This window comes from Cariama cristata, unplaced genomic scaffold, assembly GCF_000690535.1.
Source record: "Cariama cristata isolate BGI_N322 unplaced genomic scaffold, ASM69053v1 scaffold31517, whole genome shotgun sequence".
In the NCBI taxonomy this organism is placed as follows: Eukaryota; Metazoa; Chordata; class Aves; order Cariamiformes; family Cariamidae; genus Cariama; species Cariama cristata.
In genome coordinates, this window is record NW_009628820.1 from 5,872 (window position 1) to 23,859 (window position 17,988).

Below are 17,988 nucleotides of genomic sequence, written 5' to 3' on the forward strand. Positions count from 1 at the left end.
GAGGCTGCCTGACTAATTCAGAGGCTGCCTGACCAATTCAGGGAACCTCAGCCTATGCTTAGCTGTTTTCTTGACCTGGGGGCTTGGATATCCTCATACCTTTCACCCCAGAGGCGGTAGACAGCCTCTTCATCCTGGGGTCTGACTTGCACTACTGATGAGTACGTAGCTTTATTCGTCTACCAGATTACTGCCTCCTGCTGTTCACTGTCATCGCAGTGCCAGAGGGCTCTGCCCAGTAGTAAGTCAGATGATGCCATTCACATCGAACATGCAGGAAATACACAGAAACAACAGGCAGGCAAGTCCAGTTAGAAATCTATGAGATTACTGCCATTTAGCCCATTCTGATCAACCAGATAAAGACTTAGATCGCACCTTTCCACTGCTGCAATTCCATGGAATTAGTTCTGAAAGCTCAGCTGATACTTCTTTCTTGATCCACAGGCTTCCAATTTTCTTCAAAATTAGCCTTTAAATATCTGTAGCTATACCTCAGTCACTTAGTGAGAGGCCAAACAGCATTTTACTTACGCAAAACTCAAGTTCACATTTGTCATACTAGAGTGCAGGAGTGGTTTTTTTATTTTATTTTTTTATTTGAGATGTTGCAGAGCTTTCTTATGATACACACTGATAGGGCTTCCGGTAGCAGGCTTTAAAAAAATAATTAGAGTGATGAGTCATAATCAGAAATAAATGACTCTTACATCTATTAAGACAGTTATTTAAAAAAGTTTTGATGAATCATGCAAAAATGCTCGCAAACAGCATTATACTTTTTCACAGATATATTTTTTGTTTTCCTAAGTCTTATGAAAAGAGCTTGTGCTTTTAACGCTTGAATCAAAAAAATATTTACAGCAGACATTATAAATGCTACATTGCAGTTCAGACAGGCAAAGTGGTGATGGTCCCCTGCTTTGCCATTAACAAAACATACTGAGGGTTTCAGATCTGTTCTATAAACTCCCAATTTAAAAGTGTTCAGTCCTGGATCTTCAGTATGCTCCTTTTCTCCAAATCATTCATTTCCTTCAGTATAAGGGCAACATTGTATCTCAGTTCTTGAAACTTTGCAACTGGCACCTGAAACAGAATATTCAGGTTAGAAAACATGGAACATCTTAGCAACTTTGACTAAGGCATGCCTATGGATAGGGAGCATTCCACAGTGTCAGCCCAATCTCTCTTAAAATACTTTTTTTTCTTTTAGACTTAAGACAAAGGATTTGAGGTTAATAACATTCACTTAATTCAACTAAATCATCTGGGTGAAAAAAGAGAGCGAGAAAAACCAGCTACATAGCACATTTTCTATACTGCCTGATATGAGAAAGGAAGTACTCCAGGATGTAAACTGATGGCTGCTGTGGTAAAATAAGAAAGTCATGGATTGGAAGGAAAGATAAAGACACCTGAAAGGTCGTGGAGCCTACAGAATTCTCAAGCAACAAATTCCAGATATTCTGCTTGTCCAAACTTGCAAGAGGAAAGAATTGTGCCTCAAAGCAAGAGACTTGCCAGCAACCTCGAGAGCAAAGAGGACTGGGCACTGTCTATACATGGAAGGCAAAAGATTTTGATTGGATATAGAAAACCTTTCCAACTGTGCAGGAGACAAATGGACTTTCCTTTACCATTTCAAGCCCGAGAAGCCAAATGGATGGAAATCTCTTATCTGTTAAGACAGGGATCCGCAGCTCAGCACAGGCAAAGACTGGGTGACACAGACTGACATTAGTGCGCAGTGCACAAATGCACGTGCTCACGTGAGTACCAATGGCAGTCTACCTACTCCCAGGCTGCTCTGCAGAGCACTGCCTAATTTACTCTACTTCTATGACTACACTGAAGACATGCAGTTCTTTTGATACAGTCCCTTGTTGTCCTTCTGCCTACTGTACCACAGATATCAATTATGTGAGAGGCATCCAACATCTGATTTGCATTTTCCATATACATCAGAAATGCATAAAAAGGCATCATGTCCTTTTCACTTTTGACACATATATAACAAGATTTGAAATGCTGCAATTCCCATTGCTTTTTAAAAAAAAAAATCTTCATTGTCAGAAGTCACACTGCGATTACAAAACCAAACCAAACCCAAGAGACCAAAAAGTGTGATTTTTCCCTGCGGCATACACATTTTAAAACTGTTCATAATGGAATTATCTTCTGGACTTGTCATCTTACATAGAGCCCTGTTAGTTAGCAGGACATTCCGAATGTGTCCGAATGAAAGGAAACTGAAGAGCTGAGGACTATTATTTGCTTATATGTGGTACCTTGAACCAAAACACAGGTTTATCCCAAAGAGCTACTAACTGTGGGAAGACCACTCATCAGATACAGAAATCATGTTTACAGCCAGATCTTTGGCATTCAGATCTAAGCAGCAGCAGCAAAGAGTTGATTCTAAGAGAAGCACATTGTTTGCTATCAGGTATCTGCACTTCTGCATGTACTGGACAAGCACACCAACACATCTCCACTGCAGAACAGCAAAGGGTCTTCCACAGACTTAGAACAAAACAACCTAAAACCAAACCAAAACAACCAAGAACAATGCCACCAAGATTTGACATTATATACCAGGAAATAAAGCCCCAAATCTAAACAGTAAAGAATATATACTGGTTTTTATTCTCACAAGTGAGACTTACCCTGTTGTAAAGGGTTAATTTGAAGTCCATGGCATCATTTAAGTTCCATGGAAGACCTCAAACAGAGCGTACGGGATGCTCTGAGCTGGACTGTCCACAGATGGGTGAATTCGATCTCCTGTCAAGTGACACCCTCAACACTTGCAATGTAGCACAGAGTTTGTGCCTTACTCAGTAGCTGCCTTCTTGTGAAACACTGTCCCAGTAAAATCAGTCCACCTCTTTCAACCCACAGTGCTTTGGTGCTTCCTCCAGACTACTGCTAGCACATGAACTGAAGCCAAAATCTTTAGAGTTCAAATGCAACAATGCCTGCTGTGCACTGAATTCCTGTATGCACCACCATGTTATTTATAGAACAAACAGCATTCCTTTTCAAAGGTTAAAAATATGGAAGAGTTTGTGCCATCTTCTGGCAAGCCTTTATGTACAGTGTCATAAATACTGTCACTGACTAATTCTGACGTAAAAAGCAAAGAGGTTTTTTTTTACTTTCTTTCTAGCAGCAAGAACTGTACTGAAGAAAAACAATAAAACTACCTCTGCCACAGAAGAGAATGTTGACATTCTCTACCAAATGTAGGAGGTTTAGAAGTGTATGATACATTATATAAACTACCCCAGTAATTTTCCTGCCCTCAAGAGCCACCGTCAGGTCTGAAGGTTACAGTTGATAACAAACCCATAATTTTTAATCAAACCAGATACTGCACAACAGTACGTTTCAGTAATTAATATTCTTCTAACAAATGAGGTTTCAGCAAAATGTGTGTAAGAACAAGGTATGAAATGATTTTGGTTGGCATTTTGTTATATATTGTATGCAGCTACACTGAACATGAAGGATTCCAAAGCAAACCAACCAATGATAATGCACTGTTTACAAAAGCTTTAATATTTTAAACAGTAATTCAACTTTCTAAGAACTTCAAGTGATTTCTTTTTTATTTATTATGGCAATCAGACTTACTTCAAAGCGATGAGCTGTCCCATCTGAAAGCTTCATCATCATTAGAATGGATGGTTGAAGTGCACGGGCCAGTGAACTGAAATTATTTGCATTATTAGTATTACAACAATAGACATCAGCAGTGTGATGAGTACAGCATTGTATATTAACAATTTAAAATGTTCATGTAGGCTTTACACAGAACATGAGTAATTTCAGTCACAGAGTCCTGTACCTGGCTGGCCAGAAACTCATCAACATCGGAGTCCTGTCCAATTTACTTCAGTATTGAGAATAAAACATTTTTTAATAGTTTAGTAGCTGCAAGTTTAGGAGCATTTTCATTTTACATAATAATCAGTTTAGTGGAACTATGATGGGTTAAGAGCTGACCAAGTACTGCTAGTAATAATGCACAGTTTTCTTATGCAGTTTACCATGTTGCATTAATACTTTTTATCCCTTCATACTTTCAACTGCCATCTCATTTGGCGAATCAAACTCTTCCAGTCTTCATCCTAAATTTGTGTTGTTATTTTATTTGATGACCCAAAGAGGGGAAATGAGTCATTCTTGTGCAGCTTCCATCAAGCGATGTTGCCAAAGCCTGTTCAGGTACTGACAGGCGTTACAGCCAGAAGCCATGCCTCTTCACAGAGGCTGTTGCTGGATGATGAACAAGAAATCTCAGGAGGGAGGTTGACTGGAAAGGAAAATCAGAGGAAGGAAAATAGAAAAGGATAATGTATTGCTCCTGTGTTGTTTGGAAAACAAATCATAGGATTTGCCTGCAGCTTGCAAGCATTATGCCCGAGGATGTTTATCTGTACATTTTGCTGTCTTATAGGTACAGATTTTTTCTGCCTAGTGATACCTGTGTGGTGCTTACAGCACTGCTCTTCTGAGAGTCACTTGAACTAGTAGCTTGTGGCCATTTCGATTTTCACTTAGGAGCCTTTTTTCTCGATTTCAGGAAGACTATCCCTGATTACCCATGGGCCTCTCAACTATGGCAGCAAAGAGACTGCACTCTCCCTTGGGTATTCACGAATGCAATATGACGTCACTCATGCTAACAATTTATGCTACTGACAAATACTGGATCATCTTCCAATTTCTTCCACCCTGCTCTGTCTTGATTAGAACTAGATGACAGGTTTCTGTTTCCTTCTGGCTCTATCCAAAGATCCACCTCCCAGCTGCCTCTGGTGTGGCAGATGGCAAGAAGCTATTCACTGCAGGTACAGACAGGGTGATCACAAAGGCCTTTACTTCAATTTTTGAAAGAAACTAGGAGGTAGATTGATGACCAATTGCATAAATATGGCAGTGTAAAGGTGCTGTTCTGAAGCCTACAGCAGACCGTACAGGTGATGGAAGTCTACAGCAGACCATACAGGTGATGGAAAGTCATTTTATTTAACATGTGCAACATATAAGCGGTAGTCTACTTGAGAAATTGAATAGGTTATTTCCCTCCCCTGCTTCAGTGAAACTGAGAGCTTGGCTCGCCGCATGAGGCTCAATCCATCTAATTTATTCCATCATTTTTGAGGACCTGTGGAGTTGTATCAGCTCCATTCAATTTTAAAATACTGAAAGAGAGACTCAAACTTTAGCACAAAGGTTTTAGAGATTAAAACAAATAAGTAGCTTAAAAAGTATCATCAGTAGGAGACGAAGGCAGCAGCCTGTTGGCAGGTCCATGTTAACAGCAGTAACCTGTATATAAACTGACTTCTACACTGTTTAGAAAATCCCCTTCATATCTCACCATTTAATGCTACGTGGCAATCCTTAACAGCAAGATACATTTTAACACCGTTAACATTTTTAAGCAGCACAAGAAGTTAGTTTAACCTTGGGCAAAATAATTTCTAGGGTCCTGCAGGATTCTCTTTTATACCTTGTGGATATAGCTACGTCCACTCTCCACTTGAAGTCCTGGATGCTTGGCAGCCTACTTCCTTGTATCAGAGCTGTGCTGCCAGAAGCAGGACGCCTGCAGAGTAAATCAGAAATGGGAGACTGACACGCAAATTCGTAAAAGAAACAACAATCTAAAGAGAAAATAAGATTCCTCAGAACAATCCTGTCTGGACCTTGTTTCTCTCCTACATCTATCCTCATTTAGAGAGGTCTGAATAAGTGGAGGTTTTGTGTATTTAAGACAGCTGTGCTCAGATTACCCACTTTTCCCATGCGTAACTATGGTCTGTGTTAAAAAAAAGAGACCAAGTGACTCTGTGTAATTCCAGTACACTGATGTCACTATAAAGTTCAGTAAGAGTCATTGTGGTGGCTCGCATATCTATTATTTGAATTATATGCAACTGTGAGGCATAGAAAGGGATCTGCAAATGTATCTTTACCTTCACGCAGATCCAACAGGAACAAGCAAGCAGGAATATGACTTAAGCAAAAAAGTTGGAATAAGGTCACTGTGCTGCTTCAGCAGAAAGCATCTAGTATTAGCGAGCAGCAATGTTTTAAAATATAATCATATTAGAGTGTACTTTGAAGCATACTTTAAAAAAATCACACAGTGGTTCTTGCTAATCCAACATAATTTACAAACTCTAAGGTCCTTACATAATGTTCACACCACAACCTTCAAGATTTTTGTCTAGTCTAATATGTAAGAAGCCAAGACTTCATGTATTACTCATATTGCAGGAAGAATCAGGCTGATCAAGCCTCAGTTTATTTCTGTGAGGAAATGCAGTTGACAGCGATTAAACTTCAGATGGTTGACACTCTTTAAAATTTTAACAGCATCTTAAGCTCTGGGTAAGTAAACAAGTCAAATCTGATACAAAGACATAACAACCACCCATTTTTAGATATATATGCAGAAATATCTTCAAAATGAGGTCACTCAGTTGGTCCATTCAGGAGCTAGTCTGGACTCTGTGTTACTTACCTTTTTTTTTTTATATTTTTTTTTTTTTTCCTAAGCATCCCATGTCTCTGGAAGTTATTCACAGTATATTTCAAAGCTACTCCAGTACTCCTGCTAAGGGCAGGATAAGAAACGTTACATCCTTTATCCATGGTGCTAGACATATTCTAATTACAGATTTTACAGCAGTAAGGAATCCTCTCTGAACAAATCAAGGACTGTAGGAATGATACTCTAACATCCCTACTCAGATTCTTCTGTGCAAGTTATCTGGTGCCTTTAGAAACTGCCCAGAAAAATTAATGATTTGATAAGGTACACAAAACTGACGGGCTGAGATCCTCCAATACTCTAGCATTTAGCAAAGGCAATATAAGAAAGAATTTATCCTTTTTTGGGGGCTGGGGGGGGGTGGGGGGATGTTGAGTGGCGTCAGAAGTGACACACATTCCTAATAGTGTGGTAAAAGAATGAGTGGAAAAAACTAGATCAGCTGGTTCTTACTCGTTGTCGGCTACTGGATAGGAACTGGGTGCAACCATGAGGAGCTGGAGTCTAGAACAGTCATTAGCAGGATTAAACAATAAAAACAGGCCTTTCCCTCAGTGGTGAGCTGCTGCTAGAGTATTGCTTAATTTGGGGAATGCCTAAAAATAGCCACACTGCTACCGTTTCCTTAAGACACACTAACTCCTATCAATGGAAGATAGTCCATTCAGTGCAGCACCAGCATTTTGGGGGAAGAAAGAGTAAACAGGAAGATGTTCTAGTTAGCAGTGGTGGGAAAGGTCAGCAATGCCCAAACAGAGGTGAAGCTTCTGAATATTGTTAAGCTACAGCATTTCTGTGGCCAAACCACAAAGCTTTAGTTCTGGTCAGGACTGCGCTTCAGTATTGTTTCCTCAGAAAGAGTTGTGGCTTTTATAGCTTAGTTTAAGCTTCTGTCAGCACCTTCCTAGCTTGGATAGGATCACAACCAGAACTGCAAGAATCCTGTGAGGATGACAGAACGTGCATAGTGGCCAGCACACATACGGAAATTATACAGGCCATTAATCAAGCCATTGATTTCTAAGAGGAATAGCAAAATGGAGCAGAAAAGACTCAATGGATCTTATATTCAAAACGTATGGACTATAATTACATTTTGTAAACACTCTGTGCCAACAGCTGCAATATACTGTCGCACATAATGCAGAAGGCAGAAGTTAGAACATGTAAAGCACCATGGATCAGCCAGAGACCATCCAAATTATACGTGGAAATGATGATACACCTGGTGACAAGAATATCATCTGCCAAAGGGTGTGGCAGAAGAGCACTCGAAAATGAATGATTAGAGAATTTGGAGCAGCAGCTGACCTAACAATATCAAAACTAAAGACAAATTCTGGATGGTTCCCTATGAACATAACAAGACACGCCTAGCAGGCCACTGAACAGGGAGAATGAATAAACCGATATGTGTGAAATGCTGACAAATGGCACACAGAACGCACCCTCCTGGTAGAAACTAAAGCTACACTATTTTTAAAAAAAAAGCTGTACATTTATTATAAACATTCATAGAGGGGGAAGTTAGGGTTATCCTTTCCATTAAAAAAAAGGTTTTAATTTCACGCAGTTATTTGATGGTGTCAATGTGGCAAGTTTTTCTTTCCTTTCAGTCTATATAGTTTGATGGAACTGTGGGGATGCAGAAATACAAATGTCAAATTTCCAGTACTTCAGAGCTGTTGTTTAGTGAACAAAATTGCAAAAATAGGATAAGATGCCAGGAAAAGTATTAAAAATGGATTTTTCTAGCTCATACTGAATTTTTGATCAGATGCTAATACGTCTCTTACCATCACAATCATATATATGTACAACTCAATAAGCATATGTATGATTCAGTGTTACATTTAAGATTATAAAAGCAGATCTGTCTAGAAACCAAATCTGAGGTGCTCTTCTCTGGTCTCAAAACACAGAGCAAGATTACACTGGATAATCACAGCTTTCAAAATGAGAAAAAGCTAAATTTTCCAGCATCGTGATTTCACAGTAGAAAACAGACAATCATGCATGCTTCAAATGACATCTAAATTTATCTTCTTTCTCCACTGCAAACAACATTTCCACTTTGCAACCATGAATTTTGCATTCTTAACACCTATAATTCAAACAGAAAGGCAAAGAAAAGATGAGAAGGCTGAATTTATTTTTACTCTAAGAACCTTTAGCTTTAAGCCAAGATCTTAACTAAGGAAATGAAAAATATTTTTAACTTTGGTAGCAGCATTCAGACCCTTGTGAGGGTAACTGAAATACCACAGCTATGATTATCAGGATTCCACGCAGAATACCTGGAGCAGTGTTGGGTTAGTGATGCTATGTGCTGAGTGACCTCAAGTTTCAAGGAGGAAAGTTTTGCATATACAAAAAGTTCAAGCGATTTCTAGATGGAGAATAAGCTAAATATGGTTGAGCAGAGAACGATGCAGAAAAGAGGAATGTACAGAACGGACAAAAGAGATAGTCTGTTCAAAACGTTCTTGATTTAATACTTCCTCTGGAGCTACTGAGGTACACTGCTTAGAAAATGAGTTACAGCTAGCAGACCACTTCATATTTCATACATGTCATCAAGTCACCCAGTCTGAATTTCCAATTCAACTATGTATTAAGACTTGATTAAATGCTATCTGAGAAAGCTTCCACAAAACACAGCGTGTAGAAGGCATATGTAGCTTGCCTCTCAACAAAGCAAGTCTTTCACTTTTGCTCTAGCTTGCAATGAAAATGATGATAAAAATGCTTAATTCTGCAATGCATTTTTCATCTGGGGGTATTGATGCACCTTACAGAGTCTATAGAACATTATAAAAACTGATGGGTGGTGATCACAGAAAAAATGAAAATTGGCATGTAAGCTACTTACTGCATATATAGCCATGCATGATGGACATTGTGTTATGTTGAATCAAAATAATAGGACAAATCTTGTTCTCATTAATTTAGAGAATTTTACTGTTCCTTCAATAGGCCTGGGATTTTTGTCAGCAGAGCTCTGTGCAACTTTGCTGGTTGCACAATGCATGATGCACGAAGATACTAACCTGTTACCAAAGACTATACTGGAAAAGTCCACAATGAAATCTTCTGGTATCCTTAAAGAGAAGAGCAATACAAAATAGTTGAGTTTTTTGTAACCACAAATATACGGCCTTAGCTACAAAAAAAAAACCCCAAACCTATTCTAGAACACAAAAAATGTGTCAACATTTTCCATCTTCCTTTGCTTAAAATTGCCATCACCTCTTACGTAAGCACTTCAGTATTGATTCAGTCTAGGCTCTCAAAAGGACAGCCTATGTTTTTACATCAAGAACCCTAAAAACTGTGTTACATCTTCCTGTCCTACCTAGTATGGCAACAGTGAATTTAAAAAGAACCCAGTATTTGCTTAACTTCTCTCAGTAAAGTCAAGAAAAGTTTTACTGATGGTTCTGACAAGTGCAGAAGACGGGCCAGCAATGCATGCTTTCAAAAATCCCAAACCTACACATTGCATTTCACTTTCACCTGAAGCATAGTGACAAGAAAACAGAATGAATTGCTCCCTCAAAAGCAAAAACAGAGGCCCTTGTAGCTAAGATAACTTACAAAAGGAGCATGTCTAACATGGGGAGGACAAGCATAAATTCGATGAGGACTATGAGAACTGGTCAAATAGAACAACTCACACTCCATCCACCCTATGCCTCTCCACTACTTTACCACTCCTCTGACACTGTTGTTGCCTTACAAATAAGCCGCTGTTGATTTTCAGTTCAATATATCAGGCTGTGAATTGCACAGACTGCAGAGCAAACACTATCCATTCAGCTGCCTTTGCCATAGGGACAGTAACCTCCTACAGTGAGGCAGGTTGGACAACTACAAGTAACTACTTCTGCTGCCGCAGTTAAATCCAGCACTCAACATGAATCAGTGCCCAGAGACATTACTCACCAGTGGCTTGAGATACACAGCGGTATATCAAAGAAAAATCAAAGCAAAAAAGGAAGTTACCTGTCCTAAAGGGCTTATGGTGTCTAATGATGGGAGAAAAAACAACTAATCAACACCCACAGTGGGAATATGAAACAGCAGTTATTAGAGCTTGAATTCTTAATGGAAGAAGTGGGGTTGAAACACATTTTTAAATGGTGCTTGGATAAAACTGAATTCATATTAGCAAGGTAGTTATCTGAGGCAAACTGGGAAAGGAGGAGGAGGGACTAGACAGTGCTTTTTTGGTTGCATGTGTCTGTCTGTCTTTCAGAAGAGATAGGACTCTATTAGTTATATTTTCCGTGCAAGTGTATCACTTAACCCATCCTGATGATGACTGAATGTCCTCGGTATGTAGTGGAAGAGCTGGAGACAGGGGATTGTAATATGATTATTATAATACCTGTCACAATACTTGCCCGACTGTAAGAGCAGTAAACCAGAAGCATTAAGGCTACTTTTGAGCTTGCATTATTTCTGCTGTGCAGTTAATGATTTTGCTGAAAATTCTGTTCCGGGCTCCAGCAGCTTACACGAGGCCAGTCACACACTAAGGACATCAGATGCAGAACATGACAGATCAGACCTGATGCAGAACAGGCCTGTAGCTCAGGCCTGAGCTACAGATGGCAATCAGTTTTCAAAGGAACATTCTGAGGAAGGTGTGAGGATGTCTCAATCCTATGTTATTGGCCTGCGCCATAAAGTTAGTAAATGGCCTGAGGGGGAGGGAAAAAAATAGCACCCACAATTTAGAGTGCATTTATTCTCACTGGCTCAGCCAGCCAGGCCAAGAAATAGGGGATATAGAATGGCAACCCTGTGAAACCAGCAGCAGTGATTTATTTAATCAGAAGTGGGCAAGTCTCCTGGCCTCTCTCTCCACCAAAGCTAGAAGCCAAGACCAGCTGCATCACCAGGAAACTGAGAATTACAAGACTTTATATGGGTGCAATTAGTCCAATCTTCAGCTTCACTGAAGGAAACAGAATGCATGAGAGGTGAAAAAAAGGTAACACGGCTCAGAGCTCAAAGCTTTTAAAAGACACAACCAAAAAATAGGAATAGGGAAATAAGCCATTTTTCTGCCTTAAAATGCAAAATACCTGCCCAAACACTGGGTGCCAATAATGCCAAGACACTGATGTTCAACCAGCTACATCTGTTCTTCATGTACATGATCACAGGATGACCCACAGGAGTCACTGCAGAAGGAGAAGTGTCTGAATGTAATTAGTAGGTGCCTTAAAAATGAGCAGGTATTTCATCTCCAAAGCCAAGTGCATTGAGAAACATAAGAAATTACATTTCCCATAGGAATCAAAGATGCTAAAGGTGCTACCAAATTTACTGAGTGTCATAGCTTGAGAGTAGAATAAGCTATTTAGTCTTCTAAAAGTTTAGCCACAAGCTGAAGAGAGCTACTCACAGGAAATAAGACTGTCAGAGATGGAAGTTAGGAAGAGTCCCAGTAACATGAGAAACATGGGAGCATAATAGCAATGAGCAGTACATAAAACATACAAGTTTGCAAGCAACACAAACGCAGTTACCTGAACTATTGCTGCTGTATCAGTCATGTTAACCAGAACAACAAGATAAAAAAGATTTAGCAAGATATGAAAGACACAGTAAAGATCATCCAGACTGAAAAGTGTTTACATAGTTCCACGAATAAACCATAAAGTGAGGAGAAAAAAAACCTGAATCAAAACAAAACTACAAAAGCGTAAGGCATTAAAGCGTGGTCAAATGACAAGGACAGAGGCCTGGGAGTTTGTACTTCTAGATACAGCCAGTGACTTCTGACACTCCAGTATAGCAACTTTCTCCAAGGCCCAACAGAGCAATATTCACCCACCCCCAGAGAAGCCGGGATGGAGCTTTTCGTGTGCTTCATTATTCCTTAATCACACTGAACACATTCTGTGTGCACCTCAAAAAACACCAACTCCCACTGGGTCAAAAGCGATTCATCAGTTTCTTACTGTCCTACTTTAACCTGGGTGTGAACTCTATGACGTGGCAGAGGAAGCAGCTTGCATTTTAGCTCACAAGACAAAAGGCAGGCCAAACTCCAGCACTGAACTGCAGACAAAATTGTATCAACTAGCAAGGTACCTTTCATCATGGCCCCAATTACACCCTTCACCAATTACACCCCAATTACATGTCTAAATCTGCAGCTTTAATTTGCCTGAAGTTGCTCATGAAGTAAATTATGCTTATGACTCTGCAGAACAGAGTCTGAGGAGAAAGCCAATGTGCAGGTTAATGGACAAGTAAGGATGAAAGAAGATGGAATTAGAAACATATCTATCTATTTCTCCTACGTAGCAACCAGAATGCTAAGAATTATGGGAAATTAGCATTTTAAAATAATTGAGCCTCGGTGCAGAGATTTCTTTATAGATTAAAACATCAACTGCTGTTATTCTCTCATTGCTACTGAATATGGAAATAAAGGAAAACCTGCAAAGATTATTAGCATCTGATGTCTAGCTTTTAGGGCATGAATTTCTATTCAGAGATACTCTGAACAGACTGATACAGATTTTGAATAAGTCTGTAGCAAAAGTTACATTTTCCTGGGTAATGGGCAGGAGAGATCGTAGCTGAACAAGGTGGTAGGATTTCATGAGCGTTATATCATTGGCCTTTCAAAGAAGAAAAAAAGTAGGGCAGTTTCTTACCTTCTGAAATGTTACCATTGTCTTACCAAACATGTTAAAAAATATTGCAGGGCAAGGTGGGGATGGCAGAGAGAAGGTCACTCACATTTGCATAACCTACATTACAGACTAAATTAGACCAGTCTCCTCAGCATGTGAAATTTACTGCTCATGCTCAGTGCTAAATCAAGTCTTACACAACACCTGTTTTTTTCCTCTGGCTTCACATGACAGAGATGTATTATGCGTTATTTACAGGTAATTTTTATACCAACTTTGTTGTGTAAAAAAGTTGATTTGGGGAAGCAGTTACATAAAAGTTATGAAAAAACAAACAGATTAAAAAAAAAACAGGCATAAACAGGCATACCTGAGCTCCTTTAGGTCTTCCTTAAAAACCTAGAAAGACAAGGAAGGTGAAATTTTACAGGATGTAGTCTTGAAAAATCATTTCTTACTTAGCAAATTAATAGTGGTTACTTGCTTGGTATCTCTCCCCAAAAGTTTTAGTCTCAAGTGCCAGTAGTTTTGAAATGACAGGTTACATATTGAGAAGAATTTCCGGATGTGTTCAATCAAGTTGTAAGAAACTAATTTTAAAAACCTAGATCTCTTGGAAGCCTTTATTTTTGAAAACAACATCCCTGCCATTTCTTTTATCTAGCTATCCATAACATAGTCTTCTTTTAGAGTAATTACATGCCCTTACTCTCAAATATATTTTGCAGTAACTTGTTTAAACTATGACAACAGAAAGGAAGGGGCAAAAGATAAGCTCTGAACACAAAAAGCATACCTTCACTATGTTTCCTGCAATATATCAACTTTCCCAGTATGGCTGGGTAAATATGAAAACAGTATTTAAACAAGAGGGAGGTGCTGGAAGCCCAGAAGTGGTTCGCTCATATAAAAATAAAATGAAAAAAGAAAAAAGTAAGGTAAAGTAACATGAAAAAGAAAAGAAAATAGCCATGAAGAAGGGGTAGGAATTGGGAACATGGCAGATGTATACATATTCACACAGAACATCCATAGCACAAGCAGAAATAGCACTTTCTCCCAATTTCCACTATATTGTTCTGACTGCAAGACCTTCCTTCCTCAACGGCAGAAGTATGAAGAAAGGCAGGCAAACAAATATGAGAAATTGTAACTGTGGACAAAATGAGCGGTACGTGTGAACACACAGTTAGGGTAAGAGAGAGGCTGATACCAATGAAATAACACTTTGCAATGGCTTCTTTCAGGGTTTTAATTTAAGAGTGAAAACAAACATGCACAGTAAACAAGATGCTGAAGCAGAAAAAGATACAGGAATCTCTTTCCCAAAGCTTAAATACTCTTCCAAAAAGCTTGCTGTAAAACTACCCAACAAGTAAAATAATAAGCTCTAGATTTTTAACAGTTTCTTTCAAACACTTTAACTTGGAGCAACATTTTTATGTGCAGCTCCCCACCCTTGCAAATAGGGTTTAGACGGTAACTCACATCTGACACAGCTTTTAACTTATCAGGACTCTCAAGTACTCCCAGAACTTACTTCTTGTTTGAAGGTTGATAAGGGGAGTCTCAATGCTTCTCGGAGAAGGGTATACATGCCAGAAACGAGGAAAGCAAGTTGCTCTTCTGAGAGATTAGTGCTTTCTGCTATCAGCTTGACAGATTCCTTGCAGTCTTTTCCTTCCAGTGCATTAACAGTGACTGTGAATAAGAAAGCAAAGCAAGATCCCTTTAAAAAGAGGAAGGCCTGGAGACCGCAAACATTAACATGAACTTGTCTATGATTTTACTTGACTTAATGTATTGACATTTTTCCTGATGTGAAACTGTCACTTCAGGTCTCTGTAAATACATCTGATCATCCACCACCACAGGTCAGTCTCACAATACTTTACCAAGAGAACTTCAATGGATTAAGCTTTTGCATTGTAAAATTGAAGACGTTTTCCCTGTTGAAGTTTGTTTCAGTGGAATAACGCAAAAAAGATAAAAGACCTTATCGCTCAAAAGAACAAATCCAACTTGAGCTTCTATCAACAAACTTGTTCACATCAGAAGTCTGCTTACAGCTTAATCATGCTTCTGATACAGCTGATAAGAGAGGACTGAGAGACTAAACAATTCAACACTGTTCAGCATTTTACATAATTTATCTCGCGATGTCAGCACAGACTACGGATTAAATGAGAAAGGAGACAAAACTAAACCTTCAAGTCTTGTAGTTTGCACAACTGCTGATAATACAAACTTTAAAGGAAATTACGGTTAACTCCTGTGGCAATATGATACACTAGTAACTGCTGTGCGTTTATCTCAATCTTCATCATTCAGTTATTCTTCCTTTTTCCGTATATGCACTGGCTTATATAAATTTCTGTTGTCATATCAGCCTCTGTCCTGCACTCTGATCAGTCTGCATGGACTGCTCCAGCCACAGGAAGCCCCGCTGCAGATAAAAAAAAGATTACTGACACAATCCCAGTGCAGGATTATAATGAGCCATATTAGTGCTGTGAATAAAACATGAAAAGTTAAAAATGTCCACCAAGTGTTACTGGAAGCCAACAGTAAGAGATTAGCTTAATGCTAATGTTGGGGAGGGTTGGGGGGGGAGAGGCTGCCAGCCTTCCTTTTGGCATCAGGTGAGTTCCACTGGCTACTATTTTCTAATTCTGGATAAATTCTCTTTGCTTTTCACATTTTTAAATGCACACCAAATTCAGTGGTGAGTCTTGGATCATTCACGTGGCTGACTGAATTTGTCTGGCACTATCTGCATGGCAGATTTCACACAGAGTAGCTAGGATGTGCAAGGTGCTAGTACCAAGCTTTCCACGCTGTCTAAAAAAGGCTCTGCTCTATGACAACAAAGCTGACTTTGAGAAGAGCTGACTGGAAAGGCCAAATACCGATCAGCACTGGGGCCTGTCTACTAGATCACAGGCAGAGCAGGAAACAGGTTGCTGTCTATTTACCTACTTAAATACAACTTGGATCTGTTTCTTCAAAGAACAACAGGTTGCTTATAGTTTTTAACTAGATAGCTTTAATGACAACATTGGTCTTCTTTCTGTTGACCAACCCTAACCATTAGTTAAAAATCCATGTCATCTTTTATAACCCACTTGTATTGCCCTAGAATACAAGATTTTTTTTTTACTCAGTATAGCTCAGGGAACTATATGTTAGCTATGCTAACATTCCCAACAGTCAATCTGAGGGAGAAAAAAAAAGAATAACCCCAAAACATGGCAAGGCAATCTCATTGCTGGGTCATTTGCTCCTAGTAAAAGATGCCTGCGGTCTCAAACTTACACTTGCTGTTTTGCAGAGCCTGCAATAACACTTGCTGGATAATCCTGAGATAATGGTGTATGCAGTTTTTACATCGTGAACTCAGCAGGCATACGAAGTAGCACCTCATTTTTTTAAATTACTTATTACTTAGCAACAGAGTAACAGCAACAGCCTTAAAAACCTAAGTTGGTGCAAGTGCCGGAGCAATTTCGATATACTGTGTTGAAATCCATCATATCTTCAAAGACTACTAAACCTTCAAAGGAAAAACCACTGCCCTGCAAGCTGTTCATCACACACCAGCCAGAGCAGAAGATGACTGGAGATTTCTGCCAGCTCTGTATCATCTGGCGGCTGCCTGCACCAGCCCTGGGGTGGCTCAGTGCGGAAGGGTTACCTGCCCTACCTCCAGATGGTTTTGAAGGACGTTTTCCTCCCTCTACAGTAGGAAGCATTTATTGCACACCTAAATGTACATGATAATTTACACTGAAATTAAACCCAGATGGGGCTTAGAAGATGGTCAGGCTTCCTGGCACTGATACAACTTTTCGGTCTCCGTTGTCCCTGCGCTAGGCAGCACATATGGTTCAATATCTGTATTTACTTTTGTCCCAAATACTTCTGTGTATATGTAGCTTTATTACTTTCAATTATTGTAAGGAAACCCCAGATACATAACTCTATTTCTGACACTGTGCAGCAACACTTTTAAAGAGAAACCAGCTACCAGATGCTTTGTGTCCTTATTGACTCAAATCAAGAAGAAAAAGCCTGAAAGGCAGTTAGCTGGGGGAACGTGTGTGTAAGGGTCGCAGCACTACGCCACGCTGTGCAGCCGTTGGTCTTCTCTCAGCTGGCCACAAACAAGCTGTGCTTTTGCTCTGCTAATCAACTCTTCAATTATTCTGTGATTATTTTGCGTACAACAATTTACTCAACTGAGTAACTGATTTTGGTGGTCAAAAGTGCCTTGAGAAAAATCTCACCTGTCTTGCCTTACCACAAGGAGAAGCCCCACAGACAAAGATCAAATCAATCTATCAATCTTACAGCCCCAACTTCGGTAAGACATCTGCACTTTGAGGTTCCTTTATTTTCTCCTGCACATTATCAAAGTTCCGTGGTGCGTCTGACTTTCACATGCCTCACACAGCCTGACAGCAACTCGACCACGGGCTCTGGGACCCGGGGATGAGAGAGGAATGATTTTAACAGCGCTCAGGGTGAGTCTGGGGGCCACCCATAGCTGCAAAAGCCAATACCTCGTTCTCATGGATTTGACAGAATTTTAGGATATAACCAAGAAAACCCGACATTGTATTTAACCCTCCGCTTTAACTTCCTGCAGGGAAAAGCAATGGAAAGCGTCCCAGGAGAGCTGACCCCCGAGCCCTTCTTGCCTTCCTAAGAGGGCCCACGGCTCCCTGAGGGAACGCGGCACCTGCCTGTCGGGTCTGG

At 39.7% G+C, this 17,988-nt stretch overlaps 1 protein-coding gene across 1 annotated transcript; it reads right to left on the bottom strand.

Annotated features, from left to right (window-relative positions):
• Positions 1-578: 578 nt before the first annotated feature.
• On the bottom strand, positions 579-14,931 carry LOC104156064 (COMM domain-containing protein 5-like; the record flags this gene model as incomplete). The annotated part of the gene is made up of 6 exons (XM_009704957.1): positions 579-1,089; positions 3,640-3,715; positions 5,525-5,620; positions 9,622-9,672; positions 13,601-13,629; positions 14,771-14,931. Coding segments are annotated over 6 exons (515 nt in total), but the record flags the coding sequence as incomplete, so codon positions are not given.
• Between the last annotated feature and the right edge of the window lie 3,057 nt (positions 14,932-17,988).